At 54.4% G+C, this 22,369-nt stretch overlaps 1 protein-coding gene across 1 annotated transcript in view; it reads left to right on the top strand.

The window, feature by feature from the left end:
• The window catches only part of iqgap1 (IQ motif containing GTPase activating protein 1), a 93,627-nt gene extending 85,138 nt beyond the window's left edge, over positions 1 to 8,489 (top strand). The window contains 4 exon segments of the mRNA XM_068015205.1: positions 2,504 to 2,670; positions 4,020 to 4,142; positions 5,678 to 5,786; positions 6,626 to 8,489. Of these exon segments, the coding sequence (XP_067871306.1) occupies positions 2,504 to 2,670; positions 4,020 to 4,142; positions 5,678 to 5,786; positions 6,626 to 6,739 (513 nt within the window). The 3' untranslated portion in view covers positions 6,740 to 8,489.
• The last annotated feature ends 13,880 nt before the right edge of the window (positions 8,490 to 22,369 follow it).

Raw genomic sequence — 22,369 nt, 5'->3', positions numbered from 1 at the left:
GGTGGTCAGTACCACACCGGGTGGTCAGTACCACACCGGGTGGACAGTTGTGGGTGGTCAGTACCGCACCGGGTGGTCAGTACCACACCGGGTGGACAGTTGTGGGTGGTCAGTACCGCACCGGGTGGACAGTAGTGGGTGGTCAGTACCACACCGGGTGGACAGTAGTGGGTGGTCAGTACCACACCGGGCGGTCAGTACGGGGTGGACAGTAGTGGGTGGTCAGCACCGCACCGGGTGGTCAGTAGTGGGTGGTCAGTACCGCACCGGGTGGTCAGTAGTGGGTGGTCAGTACCGCACCGGGTGGTCAGTACCACACCGGGTGGACAGTAGTGGGTGGTCAGCACCGCACCGGGTGGTCAGTACCACACCGGGTGGACAGTTGTGGGTGGTCAGTACCACACCGGGTGGACAGTTGTGGGTGGTCAGTACCGCACCGGGTGGTCAGTACCACACCGGGTGGACAGTTGTGGGTGGTCAGTACCGCACCGGGTGGTCAGTACCGCACCGGGTGGACAGTAGTGGGTGGTCAGTACCGCACCGGGTGGTCAGTAGTGGGTGGTCAGTACCGCACCGGGTGGTCAGTACCACACCGGGTGGACAGTAGTGGGTGGTCAGCACCGCACCGGGTGGTCAGTACCACACCGGGTGGACAGTTGTGGGTGGTCAGTACCGCACCGGGTGGTCAGTACCACACCAGGTGGACAGTACCACACCGGGTGGACAGTTGTGGGTGGTCAGTACCACACCGGGTGGACAGTTGTGGGTGGTCAGTACCACACCGGGTGGACAGTTGTGGGTGGTCAGTACCGCACCGGGTGGTCAGTACCACACCGGGTGGACAGTAGTGGGTGGTCAGTACCACACCGGGTGGACAGTACCACACCGGGTGGACAGTTGTGGGTGGTCAGTACCGCACCGGGTGGTCAGTACCACACCGGGTGGACAGGGTGGGCGGTCAGTACCGCACCGGGTGGTCAGTACCACACCAGGTGGACAGTACCACACCGGGTGGACAGTTGTGGGTGGTCAGTACCGCACCGGGTGGTCAGTACCACACCGGGTGGACAGGGTGGGCGGTCAGTACCGCACCGGGTGGTCAGTACCACACCAGGTGGTCAGTACCACACCGGGTGGACAGTTGTGGGTGGTCAGTACCACACCGGGTGGACAGTTGTGGGTGGTCAGTACCGCACCGGGTGGTCAGTACCACACCGGGTGGACAGTAGTGGGTGGTCAGTACCACACCGGGTGGACAGTACCACACCGGGTGGACAGTACCGCACCGGGTGGACAGTACCACACCGGGTGGACAGTTGTGGGTGGTCAGTACCACACCGGGTGGACAGTACCGCACCGGGTGGTCAGTTGTGGGTGGTCAGTACCGCACCGGGTGGACAGTACCGCACCGGGTGGTCAGTTGTGGGTGGTCAGTACCACACCGGGTGGACAGTACCACACCGGGTGGACAGTACCACACCGGGTGGACAGTTGTGGGTGGTCAGTACCACACCGGGTGGACAGTACCGCACCGGGTGGTCAGTTGTGGGTGGTCAGTACCACACCGGGTGGACAGTACCACACCAGGTGGTCAGTTGTGGGTGGTTAGTACCACACCGGGTGGACAGTACCACACCGGGTGGACAGTACCACACCGGGTGGACAGTTGTGGGTGGTCAGTACCACACCGGGTGGACAGTACCGCACCGGGTGGTCAGTTGTGGGTGGTCAGTACCACACCGGGTGGACAGTACCACACCAGGTGGTCAGTTGTGGGTGGACAGTACCACACCGGGTGGACAGTACCGCACCGGGTGGTCAGTTGTGGGTGGTCAGTACCGCACCGGGTGGACAGTACCGCACCGGGTGGTCAGTTGTGGGTGGTCAGTACCACACCGGGTGGACAGTACCGCACCGGGTGGACAGTACCGCACCGGGTGGTCAGTACCGCACCGGGTGGTCAGTTGTGGGTGGACAGTACCACACCGGGTGGACAGTACCACACCGGGTGGACAGTACCGCACCGGGTGGTCAGTACCACACCGGGTGGACAGTACCGCACCGGGTGGTCAGTTGTGGGTGGACAGTACCACACCGGGTGGACAGTACCACACCAGGTGGACAGTACCGCACCGGGTGGTCAGTTGTGGGTGGTCAGTACCGCACCGGGTGGACAGTACCGCACCGGGTGGTCAGTTGTGGGTGGTCAGTACCACACCGGGTGGACAGTACCACACCGGGTGGACAGTACCACACCGGGTGGACAGTTGTGGGTGGTCAGTACCACACCGGGTGGACAGTACCGCACCGGGTGGTCAGTTGTGGGTGGTCAGTACCACACCGGGTGGACAGTACCACACCAGGTGGTCAGTACCACACCGGGTGGACAGTAGTGGGTGGTCAGTACCACACCAGGTGGTCAGTACCACACTGCTTGCTGCATTTGCCAATTGTCACGTGAAGGAGGAGTACTGAATTCTCTCTTTTTAATTCCTGCCTCAAGGATATCCGAAACCAGCGGCGATATCGGCAGAGGCGGAAGGCGGAGCTGGTCCGACTACAGCAGACATACAGCGGCCTGATCTCCAAAACTGCCTTCTTTGAGGAACAGATCGACTACTACAACCAATACATCAAGACATGCATGGACAACCTGGCCAGCAAAGGGAAGTACGTGCCTCCAATTCTCCCCTCTTGAGGGCGACTTATTGCTGATACTCCCTGGACAAGGCAGCTTCAAGCTTGGAAAGAACATTACAGCAAAGAGGGAGGCCATTGTACTGGCTCTTTGAAAGAGCTGTCCAATCAGCACACTCCCCTTATTCTTTCCCCACAGCCCCGCAAATGTTTTCTCTTTGAAAGAATTTATTCGATTCCCTTCTGAAAGTTACTGTTGAATCTGATTCCCTGCAGGCAGCACATTCACTGGAGGAGGGAAATGGGGAAAGTATTGATTGGTTAAGTGACACCAACCATTGGATTTTAAACAAGCCTGTGAATTGTACGAGGGCAGAAAAACTGAGGGAGCAGAGGAATTCCACAGTTTCTGAGCTCCTTCATCACAGTTCCTGTCTCCCTCCTACATTTCAGATCAGACCAGCCATGATCTTATTGAATGGTGGAGCAGGTTTGAGGGACCGAGTGGCCTACTCCTGCTCCTAATTCCTGTGTTCGTATTTCTGTGATTGCTGCTCCTCACAGTTTTCTAGTTATTCCTAAGCATCAACACCCTTTTTCCTACGCACTCTTCCTCCTCCCCACATCCTCAATCCCTCACCCGCTCAAACTCATTCTTTCCCAGTACCTCGAAACTGGGGAACTCGAAGCTCCCTCACTTTTCACTTTGGTCAGCCTATGAACTTGGTGTCAGCAAATCAGCACATCTTGATCCCCCTCACCCTGCTGAGGGTTAGTAATATGGTGTTTATGCTACATCACATTAGTAATCTGGGGGTTGTGAGTTCAAATCCCCCCAGAATTTCTGGGCTGGCACCTGAAAGAATTGTTGTAAAAGCCCAGCCCGCGGTCCTTGCCCAGCCCGCGGTCCTTGCCCAGCCTGGGCCTATATGTGACTTCCGTCTGGCTATGTCGTTTCAGACGGGATCCAACAACTTTCCATCACCCCCCAATAAACTTCAGAAGGGCAATGCAGATGGACAGTAAGAATCAAGAAGACAGGCACAGTCCCTCTGGGCCATCTCACCCTGTCCCAAACAATTGATGTACCTTCTGAATCTCAATATATCCCGTCTACAACCTGCCCAAAACCCTGTCATCTCCAGAAAACAAGATTTAAAAACCACGGCCAATTTGGGGGAAAGAAATCTGACAGTAGCCAAGAATAGGTCAAAAAGAAATCTTCCTTCCTGGTTTCTTAGCCTTGATGCTCTGAGCCTTGGCCCAAGCTCCTCCATTTGAAGCTAAAAGAATGTGTTGATCAGAAGTTGATGGAAACTGGCGATTTGTGTTTGTAAAGGGAGATGTTGTTTTTCACCCTTGTGGTTTGATGCTATTTATAGGGTTTCGAAGAAGCCAGGAGATGTTAAAGCAAAGAAAAGCAAGCAGGTGTCACAGAGATACACGGCTGCGAGACTCCATGAGAAGGGAGTCCTGCTGGAAATAGAGGACCTCAACAGCAACCAGTGAGTGAGAATTTACAGAAAGCCACGAGGAAATTGTGTTTGTTTCCTTTGAAAAGCGGGAGACTTGGCGTTTACTCCCGCTGAGGTCAATGAGTGATATTAAAGTGGCGGCAAGTAAACTGGTTCCTGCAGTGAAGGGTGAGGGGCTAAATGGCAGGAAGTTTGGGATAAGAAGGGTGAACAAGTGATGGGATGAGCTTCCAAGGTGTGGCAATGGACGGTATAAATGAGGTCAAGAGACAACTGGGTTTGTTTCTGGAGTTGGGAGGGATGTGGTGAGAGGGTGAAAGGGACTGGCTTTTACACAACAGTTAATGAGCAGGAAATGACCAACTAATCTGTCAAGCCTGCCCCATATACATGGTGGTCGGGGTATCAGGACTGGACGCCCCCCCACCCCCCCCCCCCCTTTCCACACTGAGCCATGGGCGAGGAGAAGAAATTCCAGAGCCAAAAAGGGAAAAGAATCCATAAAATTTCTCACGGACCCCCACCCCCGACCAGTCCAGATCTCTCAGACCAGGCTAACTTGGGCTTTCTAGTTTTTTCTTCTTTCTATAAATTCTCATCACTGTGGATTCGGGTCAGTAAGGGCCTCTTAACCCATTTGATCTCGTTGATCCCTGAGAGTAACCTTACCCCTTGCACTGTCCATCAGGTTGATGAATGGTTCCCTGAGGCCTGGTCTCACTCCGTTCCCGATGTGTAAATGCTCTCTGACTCAGAAACCTGCCCTCCAGAAACTCTGACCCCTATGACCTGCCCCCCCCCCACCCCCGGTTCTGTGTTTATTCTCTCTCGCCCATTAAATATCTTGAATAACTGTGTAAAGAAAGAAGTTACATTTATATAGCAGCTCACCACATCCCTACACATCCCAAGTTGTTCTACAACTAATGGATTACTTTGAAGGCTAGTCTGTGTCATGTAGGAAAACATAGGTTGACGAGGCCATTCAGCCCATTCCACCATTCTTGGCTGATCTGTTTCTCAAGCCCCATTTACCTGCCTTTTCTCTATATACTTTGATACCCCCTACCCAGCAAAAATTATATCGATCTTGGTCTACAAAGCTTCAGTTGACTCCGAGCATCCACAGCCTTTTAGGGAAAGAGATATCCAAATTTCTGCTCATGGCAGTCAGTTTACACATAGCAAGATCCTAAAACAGCGGCTGATATGATAGCCCAAGCAATTGCCTTTGGTGCTGAGGGTTGAGGGAGGACACCTCACTCTGTTATCAAATACTGCAATCCACCTCAGCCACAAAACCAGGCAGACAGGGCCTCCGTTTAACCTCTCATTGATCTGACGGCACCTCTGACTGAGCAGCACACCCTCGGCACTGCAGTGGAGTATCTGCATATATTGAGAGCTCATATTATAGATCGGGGTCTTGAAGCTATGGCCTCAGACTCCGAGGTGAGCACACTGCCTGCTGGGCTAAGCTGTTGGAAGCTACCTCACTCTCTGACATGTTTGTTCTTGCTACACGTTGAGTTGTTTTTAATGAAACGGTTCTGTTCTGTTTTCAGGTTTAAAAATGTAATTTTTGACATCTGCCCAACGGAAGAGGTGGGTGACTTTGAAGTGAAAGCAAAGTTTATGGGAGTCCAAATGGAGACCTTTATGCTGCACTATCAGGTGAGGATAACCTTCTACGTCTCAAGGAACAGCTCAACTTTGACATGGTCACCAGGTCTCTACTTAGACCTTATTGTACACCGCTTACCAGTCCAGCAACTCCTCAAAGTTCACATCCCATCATTGTTCACAAATCCCTCCATGGCCTCACCCCTCCCTATCTCTGTAATCTCCTCCAACCCTACAACCCTCCAAGATCTCGGCGCTCCTCCAATTCCGGCCTCTTTATCATCCCTGATTTTAATCGCTCCACCATTGGCGGCCGTGCCTTCAGCTGCCTGGTTCCCAAGCTCTGGAATTCCCTCCCTAAACCTCTCCGCCCCTCTCTCCTCCTTAAAACCGACCTCTTTGACCAGGTTCTTGGTCATCTGTCCTAACATCTCCTGATGGGTCTTGGTGTCAGATTTTGTTTGATGCCCCTGTGAAGCACCTTGGGACATTTTACTCCATTCAAGGTGTTGTATACATGGAAGATGATGTTACTCCCTTTGATCCCTCCTGTCCTGAAGATGCTGACTCTCACTGGGGTTCATTCACCCTCCAGTACCTCACACCCAAGGGACTATTCTTCCTGTGAGAGCCCTGAGAGTGAGTATTGAATATGCTATTCAACCATGAGGGGACATCCCAGAGGAGTTCAGTTCTCTGCTCACCAAAAGTCAATATGAACAGGAGGCACTAGATTGTGATTAATAGTGGGGACTGTGGCTGATTCTCCTCTTGGAGGCTCAGCCCCCTGGCACCCTCCCCTGCCCGAGTGTGACCAGCTAACAGCTGACAGAGGCTGGGGTGTGTTCTGTTAGGTTTCTGCTAACTTGGTGTATTCTCTCCATGTTCAGGACCTCCTGCAGCTCCAATATGAAGGTGTGGCTGTCATGAAGTTGTTCGATAAAGCAAAGGTTAATGTCAACTTGCTGATCTTCCTTCTGAACAAGAAGTTCTACGGGAAGTAGTGGGACCACTCCCCTCCTCACTGGGGCCATAGGACCAACGCTGAAGTCACGAGACTTGAGGCACCAATGAGGGGCTGCCCTGGTTGTACTTCTCCCTTTTTGTTTCTGCTCTGCTCCGATCAGAACTGGGCACCTTTGAACAGTGTATCAGCACCATTCGGAGCAGAGTAGGGTTATCTGAACAGATGTGCAATTCTATATGTAGTATTATATTGCTGGAAAGTTTATAGACTCTGTATCCTAGCTGTCTGTGTACTGCTTAAGAGGCGTAAACATTAAAATCATAACCTCTTTTTATAACAATTACTTCCGTTCCTTTGCTATGTCTTTTATTTCTGTACATCAAATCTGTCCCTTTCCTCCCCACCAGGACCTTGTGTTTTCCTACTCCTGTGTTCCAAGACCTTGTTTCTGATAATTAATAAATTGAGCCACAGACAGCAGATTGGCTGATGCACTGTAGGAGAATGTTGCTTTCTCAACCTGTCGCAATGCAATTCCAATGATTAATGACTGCTGTGAGATGGTGGGTTTCTTGAAACCTCTACCAAAATAATTATTATTAGCTGGCTAAATCTAAGTTAATTTGGATTGCATTTCATTTCAGCCCCCCACCAGTGCAGAATCTTTTGCCTCCATCAGTCCTGGCCCTTGTGAATAGGTTTGTCACTGGAGTAGAGATTGTATCAGGGGAGTATTTTCTCTGGTGTACAGAACACAGTGATAATGTGTCTAATACAAGCCAAGCATCTCCTCACTTCCAGCGGCTACGACATCACAGACCCAGATACCTAGGACAATTCGACAGTCGCTGTTGAACACAATGAGAGTGAGGAAATTTTTATGGCTTTCTCCAGTATTTACAAGCTTGGAGTTTCGGCTCCCAATTTAGGTTGCTATTGGCTACCTAACACTCGACGTTTGCCAACTGTCTCCCTTTCTTTTACTGTTCTTGTGCTAGTGTCTCTCGGTGTGTGCAGCATTCCATGGTCGACTTGCCCTTAGCCCTCTAAATGATGCAGGGTATCAGAGCAATGAAGTCAACTCCTCAGACTGCGTTCCCATTCCTCTCTTTGATGTAGCTTGTGTGTTGGTGTAGAGTTTATTTTCCAATTCTTTCTGCGTCTGGGTTTTCCCTCAGCATCTGAGTTGGGTTCCACGGATCACATTTCTGTGCCCCCCCTCTGTATCCAACAGGGGATTATGCTTCCCAAGCTTTCCAGTGGGAATCCCACAGGATAGGGGAGGGACGCTGCTTTTACACACCACCCAATATTAGGTCTTGGTTGGCTCTGATTGGAAGTAGAATCGGGTGAGGTTTAAAAGCAGATTTGCTCCAGATTCTCTCGCTTTCCTGGTGCGGTGGGATTTAAGTTTAAAATTGTCCCCCTATAACTCGCACAACTGCCACAAACTGTTAAAACAAAGCATTGCAAGTCTGGCTTGAGTCGGATGTCCTGCACCATCTTGTTGGAAGATCATAACTTGGCTTCAAGTGGATTTGTTGCCTCCACGTTGGGCGATGAGACTCCCAAGAAATGAGAGAGTTCAATGTATGAGTGTGGGGAGTACAGCCAGTGAGTGCACCTACTCTGTCATCTGTTCAGCACAGGATTATACAGAGAAAGCAATCGTGTAGTGCTGTAGCTGGCTAAATTATTGGCCCTACTGATGCTTTTAAAATTAAATTGTATTATTAGGACTAGCAGTTGTTGTAAGAAGACAATAAAAGAGTGAGTTTTCAACTTTTCTTTTGTATAGTCCTCACTTTCAGTAATTGTCTATTTTATTGATACTTTATTCATTGCCCCTCTCAACATCCCTCCTGTTCCTTTTCAACTCCCAAGTCCCTTGAACTACACACTCGACACCTTCCCCATATTGAAAAAATCCATTGTTCTCTCTATTCCTCCAACTCACACTTTCCCAGAATCACAAACCGATGGAAATCCTCATGTCTCAGTCTTCTGCTCTTCTCACAATCGACCAGCTTTTAAAACCAAAGCTTGAAGTCAACTCATTTCCCGTTCTCCAGCACGGGGTTAGATACAGAGTAAATCTCCCTCGACACTGTCCCCATCAAACACTCCCAGGACAGGTACAGCACGGGGTTGGCAGTCTTCCCCCTTTACATCGGGGACCTGGGGTGGAGGGTGCTGCACAGAGCAGTCCCGTGCAATAGGCTTTTAAGTAGGTTCACGGACTCCCAGGCCACCTGTACTTTCTGCGGCCTGGACGAGTCCGTGTTCCACATTTATACGGAGTGTGCGAGGTTGCAGCCCCTATTTGAGTATCTGAAGGGGCTGCTCCTCAAATTCTGGCTGCACTTCAGTCCCACGCTCCTGATCTTTGGGCATCCGGTGCGGAGGGGCTTGGGCCGAGAGGAGGATCTCCTCGTCGGTCTGCTCCTGGGCCTGGCCAAGGTGGCAATTCACAGGTCCAGGCTGCGGGCCGTCGGGGGGTCCGTCCTCCCCGATTGCCTGCCCCTCTTCCGCGGTTACGTTCGCGCCCGGGTGTCCCTGGAGAAGGAGCATGCGGTGTCCGCCGGTACGCTTGAGGCCTTCCGCGACCGGTGGGCACCGCAGGGACTGGAGTGCATCGTCAACGCCGAGAATGGCATTTTAATTTGAGTTTTTTGTTGATTTCTCTGGTTTTCATAAAGTTATTTTAAAACTGTAAATATGTATATAAAGGGGGCCTGAGCAATAAAGGCCCCCTCGATGTGAAAATATAAAAGGGGCCTGGGGTATAAAGGCCACCTTAAAGAAAAAAAAACAAAAAAAAAAAGGGGGTTAAAAAAAAACGGGGGTTAGATACAGAGGAAAGCTCCCTAAAAAAAAACGGGGTTGGCTGTTCTCTGATTGGGAAGCCTGAGTGTTGAGTGCCTCAACGAGTTGCAGCTGACAGTGCTGGTGGCAGTTGGAGGTTGCAGAGGTGGAGAGAGGAGCTACACTGAGCAAGGGAGAGCAGCTACAACTAAGCAGAGGTGAAACTTCAACAACAATCTCCATTAAAGAGAAGAAAGAGACATTTTTTGGAAACAAGGCTTTGTCTGGAGGTGGGTGCTGAACACCAGTAATTTACTTTGGACTGTTGGGGGAGGAACAAGTGGCTGGAACAACAAGGGGTGGGGCTGCCAATTCAGCAGGAGTCTGTGCTGCTGCAAAAGCACACAGGGAAGCTCCCTTCCCACCCCAATTGCCAAGCCTGGGTCAGCTGAAGCTGCCCAGCTAAACAGACGGAAGAGGATAGATAGTGCCTGGGCAGCTTCAGCTGACCCAGGTGAAGACGACTCCCCCAACCAGAAGATCAAGTTCAAAGACTGTTTTAAGTGTACTGTGAGCACCACCTCCAGAAAGCAAGTCATCCCTTACAGCCTGCCTTTGCCTCTCCTCTATTACCTCAGCCTCTCCACTAACCTGTTGTTTGTTTGCTTTGTTTTAATACACATTCAATATTTTTGGTGAATCGCTGTTATTTGGTGTGCAAGTCCACAATTTGGGGTGGGTTTAGCTCTTAGATCATGGCAAGCCCCTCATCACCGGTGGCGGGGCCCTCTCCTACCTACGCAGCTGCAGCTTCTGTGGCTGCCCACGTGGCCCCGTCACCCTTTAAATTGTTGACATGCAGCCATGGGGTGAAGAGCTATCCCCACCCCAACATGTCTATTGAGGCCTGCGTTAAGGCAATGGCCGTGGTTGTCGGCCCCTCGGCCATTATTGCGGCCTCAAAGATGTATGGGAAGGCTGTGTTCTTTTTGAGGACCAAGCAGGTGGTGTCCCTGGCCCTGAGTAAAGGGCTCACTGTGGGGGGGACCTTCCTGCCAGTGGACCCTCTGGGGGCCACTGCGCATCGGATAATGTTGTCCAACATCCCACCCTTCATTCCCAGTGAGCTCCTCCTCCCCCACCTGCACCATCTGGGGGAGGTGAGGTCGGGGATCACCCCCAGTCCGGCTTGGTCTTCGGGAGCACAGCCTCCAACATGTCTACTCCTTCTGCCGCCAGTTATTTATGCAGCTGGCGCGGGAGGACACGGAGGGCCAATTTAATGTAGAGTTCCAGGGGACGGCCTACCGCGTCTTTTGGACCTCGGACGGGGCGCGGTGCCACGTCTGCAAGGGGGTGGGGCATGTTCGGCCGCCAGCTCCACCTCGGCGGCCCAGAGTGGTTCCACAGCACCTCCTCCCACTCCCCCAACACATCCAATAGACACCGCTCAGTCGGTTCCGGAGGCTGTGGTTTTCACAGCCTCCGGCGGGGAGGGGAGCGTCCGTCCGAGCGGAAGGAAGACGCGGGGAAAAAAGAAACATCATGAGGCGCGTCCCCTGGATACTTTGACTCAACCCAAGCCTGAGCTCAGCCCAAAGCCCATTCCCATGGAATCCACCTGTCCCAGGGCTGGGCTCAGGCCGAGGGTGACCAGAAAGGAAAAAAAGGGTGTGGAGGCGGAGGCCTCTGATGACATGCAGGTCTCTGAGTCTCCGCGCCCAAGTGCGAAAAAGAGGAGAAGGCACCCCTCCACAGAAATAACACAGGGCCCTGAGGTGCAGGGCCCATCTGTTGGAGGGGAGCTGTCTCCTGTTTCTGGTCCTCAGGTTCCCCCTGCCGCCGCCACCACCAAGGCGACAAAGTCCGGGCAGGTGCTCCCTATTCCTCAGGATGGAGGGGAGGGGATGGCCCCGGTACATGAGGCCCCTCCTGAAGGAGTAAGTGGGGCCCTGCTAGTGGTGGGGGAGCCTGGGGACGCCGCCCATTCCGCCACTGCTACTGGGTCGGGTGTCCTGAATGAAGGGGAGGGCGACGCCCCAGAGGGTCAGCCCTCCCAGCCGGAGTCCACCACCAACCAGGAGACACCCGACCTGGTAAAAACTGAGAATGCTGCCCCATCTGCTGGACCTGTGGGTGCTGGCGGAGCGGGAGATAGCCTCCTCCCTCCGCCTCCGGTCTCGGCTCCGGCTGGTTTCCCGGAGTCCGGAAATTCTGTCTCCCCTGGACCACTCATTGGGCTGGGGACGGAGGTGGAGGGGGATCCTGAACCGCTGGTGCCTACACGCTCCAGTTTCACAATAGAACCCAGAGAGGACACCTCCGCCATCGATCCTGGGGGTGGGATCGTGACGGAGGCGGGACCAGCTGGCGCGGCCGGGACGTCCGCCCCACAGTGTGTGGTGGATGTGTCGGCCGCTGGCGGTGACGACCCGGAGGAGGATGGGGATTTGGTGCGGGGCACGGAGGATGATCTTGATTCCATCGCCAGTGAGGTGGTAGAGTCCCTCGTGCCTCCCACCGAATCTCCTCTCATCCCCACGGCGGAACTCCTGGATTTCCTCGCAGCTTGCAGGGGTTGCCGCAATAAAGTTCAGCTGGCCCTCGACCGTTGGTCGAATCTGGCGCTGATCATACAGTCCGTCCGTGCCGCCCTTAAGATAGCGGGCAAGCGCGCGGACGTGAAACTGGTTGAGAGGCGCCGTTTTAATGTGTTCCTCAATGGGTTGCTGGGGGAGTGGAGGGCCAGGTGCACTTCCACTCCCTCCTCACAGTGAGGTGTTTGTGACGGGTCTTAAGTACCTTTGACATGAAGATAACCATAGCCAGCCTCAACATCAACGGCAGCAGAGGGGCTCACCGCAGATTTCACAATCTCTCAGTCCTTAGGGAAGGGAGATACACGGTGAGCTTTCTGCAGGAAACCCACAACGCTCCGGGAGACGAAGCCACCTGGCTCCTGGAGTGGCAGGGTGGGGTCTACATGAGTCACCTCACCCCTATTTCTAGTGGGGTGGCTATCTTGTTGGCCCCGACTTTTCAGCCGGAGATCTTGAGGGTCAAGGAGATAGTGCCGGGCCGCTTGCTCCACCTCGCCGTTCGCCTGGGTAGCGTGCCGCTCCACTTTGTGAACGTGTACGCGCCCAGGCCCGGCGCGTTGCAAGCGCGCTTCTTTGAAGAAGTGTCCGCTCTCTTGAGCTCCATCGATAGCGGCGAGTGCATCATCCTCGGGGGGGATTTTAACTGCACCCTCGAGGTGGGGGATCGCTCCGGTCCCCAGCGCGGCCAAGCGTCGGTGGAGAAGTTGAGGGGACTGATCAGCTCCCTTAACTTGGTGGACGTCTGGCGGAATCTCCATCCCGACTCCAGCGCCTTCACGTGGAGGTCTGGAGGAGGGGGGTCGCGAATCGACCGCCTCTACATTTCGCAGGCGTACGTCTCCCGCGTTTCGGCGGCCTCCATGCGGCTGGTGCCGTGCTCGGACCACCGCCTGGTGTGGGCGGAGTTCACTCCCCTCCGCACGTGGGCGGGGTCCGCATACTGGCACTTTAGCAACCGGCTGCTGGAGGACGTGCGATTTCGGGACTCGTTCTGTCGATTCTGGGCCGACTGGAGAAGGAAGCAGGGGGGCTTCCCCTCCTTGAGACTATGGTGGGATGTGGGCAAGACTCACATCCGCGTCTTCTGTCAGGAGTACGCGAAGGGGTCGACCAAGAGGCAGGAAGCCGAGATCGGGCGCCTTGAGAGGGAGGTGCTCGACTTGGAGTCCCGCCTCGGTCATGCCGTCATGGACCCGGCCCTGTGGCAGGCGTACAAAGAGAAGAAGGGCGCGCTGAGGGACCTGCAGCTCATAGGGTCCCGAGGCGCGTACGTGAGGTCGCGGATCCGGATCCTGGAAGATTTGGACCGCGCCTCACCCTTCTTCTACTCGCTGGAAAATGGCGGGGAGTCCGTAAGCAGCTCGTTGAGCTGCTGGCCGACAACTGATACTCCATCACGGATCCGGAGGGAATGGGCCTCCTGGTCCGTACTTATTACAGTGTGTTGTTCTCTCCGGATCCGTCCAGCGAGGATGCGCGCAGAGTTTTGTGGGAGGACCTGCCGCAGGTCAGCCCGGAGGGCGCCGAAGGATTGAAGGCTCTGCTCACGTTGGCAGAGCTGACTGACGCCCTCCACCAGCTCTCGAGGGGCAAATTCCCAGGGCTGGATTGGTTGACCGTGGAGTTCCTCAGGGCGTTCTGGGACGTCCTGGGGGACGATTACGCGCGGGTCCTGGGGGAAAGCCTGGCGACCGGGGAGATGCCCCTCTCGTGGCGCAGGGCGGTCATCGTCCTGCTGCCGAAGAGGGGCGATCTCCGCCTGCTTAAAAACTGGCGTCCGGTCTCCCTCCTCAGCACGGATTATAAGATCTTTGCCCGGGCTATGTCTACCCGCCTGGGCTCCGTGCTGGCCCACATGATCCACCCCGACCAGTCCTACACGGTCCCGGGCCGGTCCATCCAGGACAACATCCACCTGGTCCGGGACCTGATCCATCTTTCCCAGAGGACTGGTCAGTCGGTCGCCTTTCTCTCCCTCGATCAGGAGAAGGCGTTCGACAGGGTGGATCACGATTACCTTTTCGGGACTCTGCGCGCTTTCGGACTCGAGCCGCATTTCGTGGCCCGGGTCCGACTTTTAAATGCCGCCATAGAGTGTCTAGTCAAGGTTAACGGGTCCTTGACGGCGCCCCTTCGCTTTGGGAGAGGAGTGCGTCAGGGATGCCCCATGTCCGGCCAATTGTATACCATCTGCGTGGAGCCCTTCCTGTGCCTGCTTCGCAGGAGGTTGATGGGATTGGCTCTGCGCGAGCCGGCCATGCGGGTCATCCTCTCGGCTTACGCCGACGACGTGCTCCTCGCAATCACAGATCCCGTTGACTTGCGGAGGATGCGCGACTGCCAGCAGACCTTTTCTGCCGCGTCCTCCGCGAGGATCAATTGGGAGAAATGTTCCGGACTCCTGGTTGGTCAGTGGCGGGTGGACTCCCTGCCGGAGGAGATGACACCTTTTGCGTGGAGCACCACGCACTTCCTCTATCTGGGAGTCCACCTTAGCCCCGCTGAGGAAGCCTGGCCGGCAAACTGGCAGGAGTTGGAGGCGAAAGTCACCGCTCGGCTGGGGCGCTGGACAGGACTGCTCCGAGTGCTTTCCTACAGGGGCCGAGCGTTGGTCATAAACCAACTGGTGGCCTCCATGTTGTGGTACCGGTTGGTCACTTTGGCCCCGCCCCCTGTATTTGCCACCAAGATCCAGAAAAAACTCGGCGATTTCTTCTGGGGCAAGAGGAAACACTGGGTCTCTGCCGCGGTCCTGAGTCTCCCAATCGAGGAGGGCAGTCAGTCGCTGGTGTGCGTCCGCACCCAGGCTGCGACTCTCCGCCTTCGGACCCTGCAGAGATACCTGTACGTCGAGCGTCCTCCCAGATGGTGTGCACTGGCGACGTATTTTTTCCGCCAGCGTCACTGCCTTCAAGACGACACGCAGCTCCCGGTGGAGTCCGTTAGCCGCGCCTCTCTGAAGGAGTTGCCTGTCTTTTACCGGGATCTATTCCGAGTCTGGAACATGGTCGCCTCCAGTCAGGGCGCTCCCCCGCCGGCGGAGGAGAGCGCCCCGGCTGTCCGGGCGGCCGACTCCGGGGACGGTCCGACGGGCGGAGGAGTAGCCGAAACCCCCGGGACGCCCCTCACTGCGGGTGGCGAGGGGGCTCGGGAGTGCGGAGCGATCCTGGCCGAGCTGACGCCCGCTCGGCCGGAACTGCTCATCGGACCCAGGCCCCGAAACCCTCCTCGGGAGCCGGTCCCGCACAACCCGAGCCGCCTCTCGGAAATGCCCTCCATGCCATTCCAATCGGCGCGGAGGGGTTTCCTGTATGGGCTGCTCCTGCACACTCTCCACTTCCTCGCCCTCGTCAGCCGGCCGGACACGCCCTGGCGGTCCGCGTTGCCATCTGGCGGCGAGGGGAATCCCCAATGGAGGTCTCTCTAGGCGGGAGTCTTCCCCCTTTACATTGGGGACCTGGGGTGGAGGGTGCTGCACACAGCAGTCCCGTGCAATAGGCTTTTAAGTAGGTTCACGGACTCCCAGGCCGCCTGTACTTTCTGCGGCCTGGACAAGTCCGTGTTCCACATATATACGGAGTGTGCGAGGTTGCAGCCCCTATTTGAGTATCTGAAGGGGCTGCTCCTCAAATTCTGGCTGCACTTCAGTCCCACGCTCCTGATCTTTGGGCACCCGGTGCAGAGGGGCTTGGGCCGGGAGGAGGATCTCCTCGTCGGTCTGCTCCTGGGCCTGGCCAAGGTGGCAATTCACAGGTCCAGGTTGCGGGCCGTCGGGGGTTCCGTCCTCCCCGATTGCCTGCCCCTCTTCCGCGGTTACGTTCGCGCCCGGGTGTCCCTGGAGAAGGAGCATGCGGTGTCCGCCGGTACGCTTGAGGCCTTCCGCGACCGGTGGGCACCGCAGGGACTGGAGTGCATCGTCGACGCCGAGAATGGCATTTTAATTTGAGGTTTTTTTTTTGTTTATTTATCTGGTTTTAATAAAGTTATTTTAAAACTGTAAATATGTATATAAAGGGGGCCTGAGGAATAAAGGCCCCCTTGATGTGAAAAATACAAAAGGGGCCTGGGGTATAAAGGCCACCTTATAGAAAAAAAAAGAAAAAAAAAAACTGGGATTGGCTGGGCAATTTGGGAAGCATTTCCTGCCTGCAATCAAGGGGAGCAGCTGCACCTGTGCTGCTGCAACTGGAGAGAAGAGAGCAGAGTGGAGTAACTGTGAAGAGGTGACTGTCGAGTGGAGAGAGCTGCATTTATTGTGGAATGTTTGCAAGGCTAAGGCCTGCAAGTCATTTTGGAGAGGTGGGAGTTGGAGCACCAGAGAACTGTTGGTTGTTTGGACTGTTGCGGGGGGAGAAGGCACCGGAAGATCTGGGGTGGGGCTGCCAAATTCTTTCGGGAGCCTCTGTACTTGCTCTTGTGATTATCTGCCATCCTGCACAAAAGGGGCTCCCTCCCCACCCCCAACTGTGTGGCTCGGGACGGCTGGAGCTGCCCGGGTGAAGACTATCTTTATACGACAGTAGAAAAGGGAGAGAACCGGGTGGCTCTAGCCGACCCGGGCGAAGAGCCCTCCCCTAACTGGAAGATTGGACTGTTGACTCTGCAGCAAGGTGCTCCAATCACCAATTGAATTGAAGTGTAACATCCTCGCAGCTGTTCTCTCCCTTCCATCACTCGGCCACCCATCCTCTTCTCTCCTTGTCCTTTTCAGCCCTATCCTCCTCTACTCCCATCCTCCTCCACCACCCCCCCCCCCCCACCCCACATCATATTGCTTGAGTTAAAGAGGGAACTGTTGTGTGCTTTGTTTCTTGGGGGTGGACGTAGCTCTGAAACCCCATGGCAAGCCCCTCTTCGCCGGTGGCGGGGCCTTCCTGCACATATGCTGCTGCAGCTGGTGCAGTGGATGGCCTACCGCGTCTTCTGGACCTTGGACGGGGCACACTGCCATGTCTGCAAGGGGGTGGGGCATGTTCGTAAGGGTGGCGCAATGGTTAGCACCGCAGCCTCACAGCTCCAGGGACCCGGATTCAATTCTGGGTACTGACTGTGCGGAGTTTGCAAGTTCTCCCTGTGACCGCGTGGGTTTTCACCGGGTGCTCCGGTTTCCTCCCACAGCCAAAGACTTGCAGGTTGATAGGTAAATTGGCCATTGTAAATTGCCCCTAGTGTAGGTAGGTGGTAGGGGAATGTGGGGATGTGGTAGGGAATGTGGGATTAATGTAGGATTAGTATAAATGGGTGGTTGTTGGTCGGCACAGACACGGTGGGCCGAAGGGCCTGTTTCAGTGCTGTATCTCTAAAACAAAAACCTCCTGGCTGCCAACTCCACCTCGGCGGCCCAGGGTGGCACCGCTGCACCTCGTTGCACACCCCCCTACACCTCCACCAGATACCGTTCAGTCAGTGCCAGAGGCTGTGGTTTTCACAGCCTCCAGCAGGGAGGGGAGTGCCCGTCCAAGTGGAAGGAAGGCACGGAGGAAAATTAAACATCCAGAGGCACGTTCCCCCGGACACCGTGACACAACCCGAGTCTGAGCTCAGCCCAAGGCCCGCTCCCAGGGAATCCACCTACCCCAGGGCTGGGCTCAGGCCCAGGGTGACCAGGCAAAAGATGGGTGCGGAGGCAGAGGCCCCTGAGGACATGGAGGTCTCTGAGCCTCCGCGCCCCTCCCGAAATAAGAGGAGGAGACGTCCCTCCTCTGACGAAGGCCCTGAACCACGGGGTCCATCTCCTGGGGTGGGTCCTCAGGCTCCCCCTGCCACCAGCACGATCAGGGCCTCAAGCCCTGGGCGGGAGCCCTCCACCCCTCAGAACGGAGGTGCGGGAGATGCCCCTGTGATCTTGTCAACTCCTGAGGTAGGGGGCCCGCCCTTGGTAGGGGAATCTGTGGACACCACAGGAGAAATCATTCCTTTGGCCGATGGGCCGGGTGTCCTGGGTGAGAGCGAGAACTGTGAGGGGCCGCCCTCCCAACAGCCTGACGCTGCCACCCGGGATGTGTCCGACCCAGAGGCCAATCTGTGAAATTCCCTGTCTGCTGGTCCTGTGGGTGCTGGCGGGATGGGAGATGGTCTCCTCTCTCTGCCTCCGGACTCGGCTCCGGCTGGATTTGTGGAGTCGGGCACTACCATCTCCCCTGGACCGCTCATTGGCCTAGGGACGGAGGTGGAGGGGGGTCCTGAACAGCTGGCGCCCACAGGCTGCAGTTCCATTCTAGAACCCAGAGAGGACTCCTCCGCCATCGATCTTGGGGGTGGGATTGTGACAGAGGCGGGACCAGCTGGCGCGGCCAGGTCATCCGCCCCAGTGTGTGGTGGGTGTGTCGGCCGCTGGCGGTGACGACCCGGAGGAGGATGGGGACTCGGGGTGGGGCACGGAGGACGACCTTGATTCCATCGCTAGTGAGTTGGTGGAGTCCCCTGTGCCTCCCACCAAATCTCCTCTCATCCCCACGGCCAAACTCTGGGATTTCCTCGCGGTTTGCAGGGGTTGCCCCGATAAAGTTCAGCTGGCCCTCGGCCGTTGGTCTAGTCTGGCGCTGATCATCCAGTCCGTCCGTGCCGCCCTCAAGAAAGCGGGCAAGCGCGCGGGCGTGAAACTGGTTGAGAGGCGCCATTTTAATGTGTTGCTTAATGGGTTGCTGGGGGAGTGGAGGGCCAGGTGCACTTCCACTCCCTCCTCACAGTGAGGTGTTGGTGACGGGTTTTAAGTACCTTTGACATGAAGATAACCATAGCCAGCCTCAACATCAACGGCAGCAGGGGGTCTCACCGCAGATTTCACAATCTCTCAGTCCTTAGGGAAGGGAGATACGCGGTGAGCTTTCTGCAGGAAACCCACACCGTTCCGGGAGACGAAGCCACCTGGCTCCTGGAGTGGCAGGGTGGGGTCTACATGAGTCACCTCACCCCTATTTCTAGTGGGGTGACTATCTTGTTGGCCCCGACTTTTCAGCCGGAGATCTTGGGGGTCAAGGAGCTAGTGCCGGGCCGCTTGCTCCACTTGCCGTTCACCTGGATAACGTGCCGCTCCACTTTGTGAACGTGTACGCGCCCAGCCCCGGCGCGTTGCAAGCGCGCTTCTTCAAAGAAGTGTCCGCTCTCTTGAACTCCATCGATAGCGGTGACTGCAACATCGTCGGGGGGGGGGGGGGGTGGGATTCGGACGGCCGACTCGGGGGACGGATTGGTGGGCGGAGGAGTAGCCAAAGCCCCCAGGACTCCCCTCAATGCGGGTGGCGAGGGGGTTCAGTTGCACTGAGCGCTCCTGGCCGAGCTGCCACACGCTCAGCCGGAACTGCTCATCAGACCCAGGCCCCGAAACCCTCCTCGGGAGCCGGTCCATAACCCGAGCCACCTATCGGAAATGCCCTCCGTGCCATTCCAATTGGCGTGGAGGGGTTTCCTGTACGGGCTGCTCCTGCACACTCTCTACTTCCTCGCCCTCGTCAGCCAGCTGGACACGCCCTGGCGGCCCGCGTTGTCATCTGGCGGCGAGGGGAAACCCCGATGGCGGTCTCTCTACGTGGGAATCCTCCCCCTTTACATCGGGGACCTGGGGTGGAGGGTGTTGCACAGCGCAGTCCCGTGCAATAGACGTTTCAGTAGGTTCACGGACTCCCAGGCCGCCTGTACTTTCTGCGGCCTGGACGAGTCCGTGTTCCATGTATATATGGAGCGTGCGAGGTTGCAGCCCCTCTTTGAGTATCTGAAGGGGCTGCTCCTCAAGTTCTGGCTGCACTTCAGTCCCACGCTCCTGATCTTTGGGCACCCGGTGCGGAGGGGCTTGGGCCGGGAGGAGGATCTCCTCGTCGGTCTGCTCCTGGGCCTGGCCAAGGTGGCAATTCACAGGTCCAGGCTGCGGGCCGTCGGGGGTTCCGTCCTCCCTGATTGCCTGCCCCTCTTCCGCGGTTACGTTCGCGCCCGGGTGTCCCTGGAGAAGGAGCATGCGGTGTCCGCCGGTACGCTTGAGGCCTTCCGCGACCGGTGGGCCCCGCAGGGACTGGAGTGCATCGTCGACGCCGAGAATGACATTTTAATTTGTGATTTTTGTTTATTTATTTGATTTTAATAAAGTTATTTTAAAAAATATGTATATAAAGGGGGCCTGAGGAATAAAGGCAACCTTAAAAAAAAGAGAAAAACAAAAAAAAGGAAAAAAAAACAGGGGTTAGATGTCGGGTATTTATTTAGCGAATGCAAATACCTGGAGCCAGGCGATAGTCTCCTCATTTGCTGAGTTTCTGATCAGTCCGCCGTTAGTCTGTAGAGGGGACACTCCTCGGTAATGTGCAGCACTGTTTGTGTCTCTCCACTAATGCATAACAGATACAGAGTAAAGCTCTCAACACAAACAAAAGAGAAAACCAGAGAGTAATTTAACTTTAACCTATCAAGCAAGCAAGCTAAAATAAAATAGTTGGAATAAAGATCTCCCTTGTGTATTCTTGGGGGTGAATCTGGTTTGACACATTCGATGACTCCAGGCTTGTGAAATCGCCATTGCGTCTAATGGGGGGGAAACGAGATGATGTCCTGTGGAATCCACACAACGGTTTGCCCAGAAATAAGCAATATAGATCAAAGGTCAACTCAGTATCATGGAAGGCACTTGTGTTGCCTTGATTCGTTTCAAAGATACACAGGAGGAGGCTTTTCAGCCCATTGGGTTGTGATGCTAGCTCTTCAACAAGAGCTCGTTATCAATCCCATTTCCTTGCACTTTTCCCCGTTCCTTAAAATTTTGTCCTTTTCAAATACTTATCAAATTCCCTTTAACTTTTGGTCACATATTCTATGCACAGACGAACTAGGAGCAGGAATAGGCCACTCGTCCCTTCAAACCTGCTTCACCATTCAATAAGTTCATGGCTGAACTGATAACTCCACATTTCCACCCACCCCCGATAACCTTTCACCCCCTTGCTTATCAAGAATCTATCTACCGCTGCCTTAAAAATATTCAAAGACTCTGCTTCCACCGCCTTTTGAGGAAGAGAATTCCAAAGACTCACGAACCTCAGAGAAAAAATTTCTCCTCATCTCTGTCTTAAATGAACGACCCCTTATTTTTAAACAGTGACCCCCTAGTTCTAGATTCTCCCACAAGGAGAAACATCCTTTCCACATCCACCCTGTTAAGACCCCTCAGGATCTTATATGTTTCAATCAAGTCGCCTCTTACTCTTCTAAATTCCAGCGGATACAAGTCTAGCCTGTCCAATCTTTCCTCGTAAAACAGTCCGCCCATTCCAGGTGTTAGTCTAGTAAACCTTCTCTGTTCTGCCTCCAACGCATTTACATCCTTCCTTAAATAAAGAGACCAATACTGTACACACTACTCCAGATGTGGTCTCACCAATGTCCTGTATAGCTAAAGCATAACCTCCCTACTTTTGTATTCAATTCCCCTCGTGATAAACGATAACATTCTATTAGCTTTCCTAATTACTTGCTGTACCTGCATACTAACCTTTTGCGATTCATGCACTAGGACACCCAGATCTCTCTGCATCTCAGAGTTCTGCAATCTCTCACCATTTAGATAATATGCTTTTTTATTCTTCCTGCCAAAGTGGACAATTTCCCACTTTCCCACATTATATTCCATTTGCCAGATCTTTGCCCACTCACTTAACCTATCTATATCCCTTTGTAGCCTCCTTATGTCCTATTCACAAGTTACTTTCCTACCTATCTTTGTGTTATCAGCAAATTTAGCAACCATACCTTCGGTCCCTTCATCTAAGTCATTTATATAAATTGTGAAAAGTTGAGGCCCCAGCACAGATCCCTGTGGCACACCACTCGTTACATCTTGCCAACCAGAAAATGACCCATTTATGCCTACTCTCTGTTTCCTGTTAGCTAGCCAATCTTCTATCCATGCCAATATGTTACCCCCTACACCATGAACTTTATATTCTGCAATAACCTTTGATGTGGCACCTTATCAAATGCCTTTTGGAAATGTTAGTACAAATACATACACGAGTTCCCCTTTATCCACAGCACATGTTACTTCTTCAAAGAACTCCAATAAATTGGTTCAACATGATTTCCCTTTCACAAAACCATGTTGATTCTGCCTGATTACCTTGAATTTTTCTAAATGCCCTGCTATAACATCTTTAATAATAGCTTCTAATATTTTCCCTAAGACAGATGTTATGCTAACTGGCCTGTAGTTTCCTGCTTTCTGTCTCGCTCCCTTTTTGAATAAAGGAGTTACATTCGCTATTTTCCAATCTAAAGGAACC

Source organism: Heterodontus francisci, chromosome 35 (genome assembly GCF_036365525.1).
Source record: "Heterodontus francisci isolate sHetFra1 chromosome 35, sHetFra1.hap1, whole genome shotgun sequence".
NCBI classification, from domain to species: Eukaryota; Metazoa; Chordata; class Chondrichthyes; order Heterodontiformes; family Heterodontidae; genus Heterodontus; species Heterodontus francisci.
This window is presented reverse-complemented; position numbering and strand designations above follow the sequence as displayed.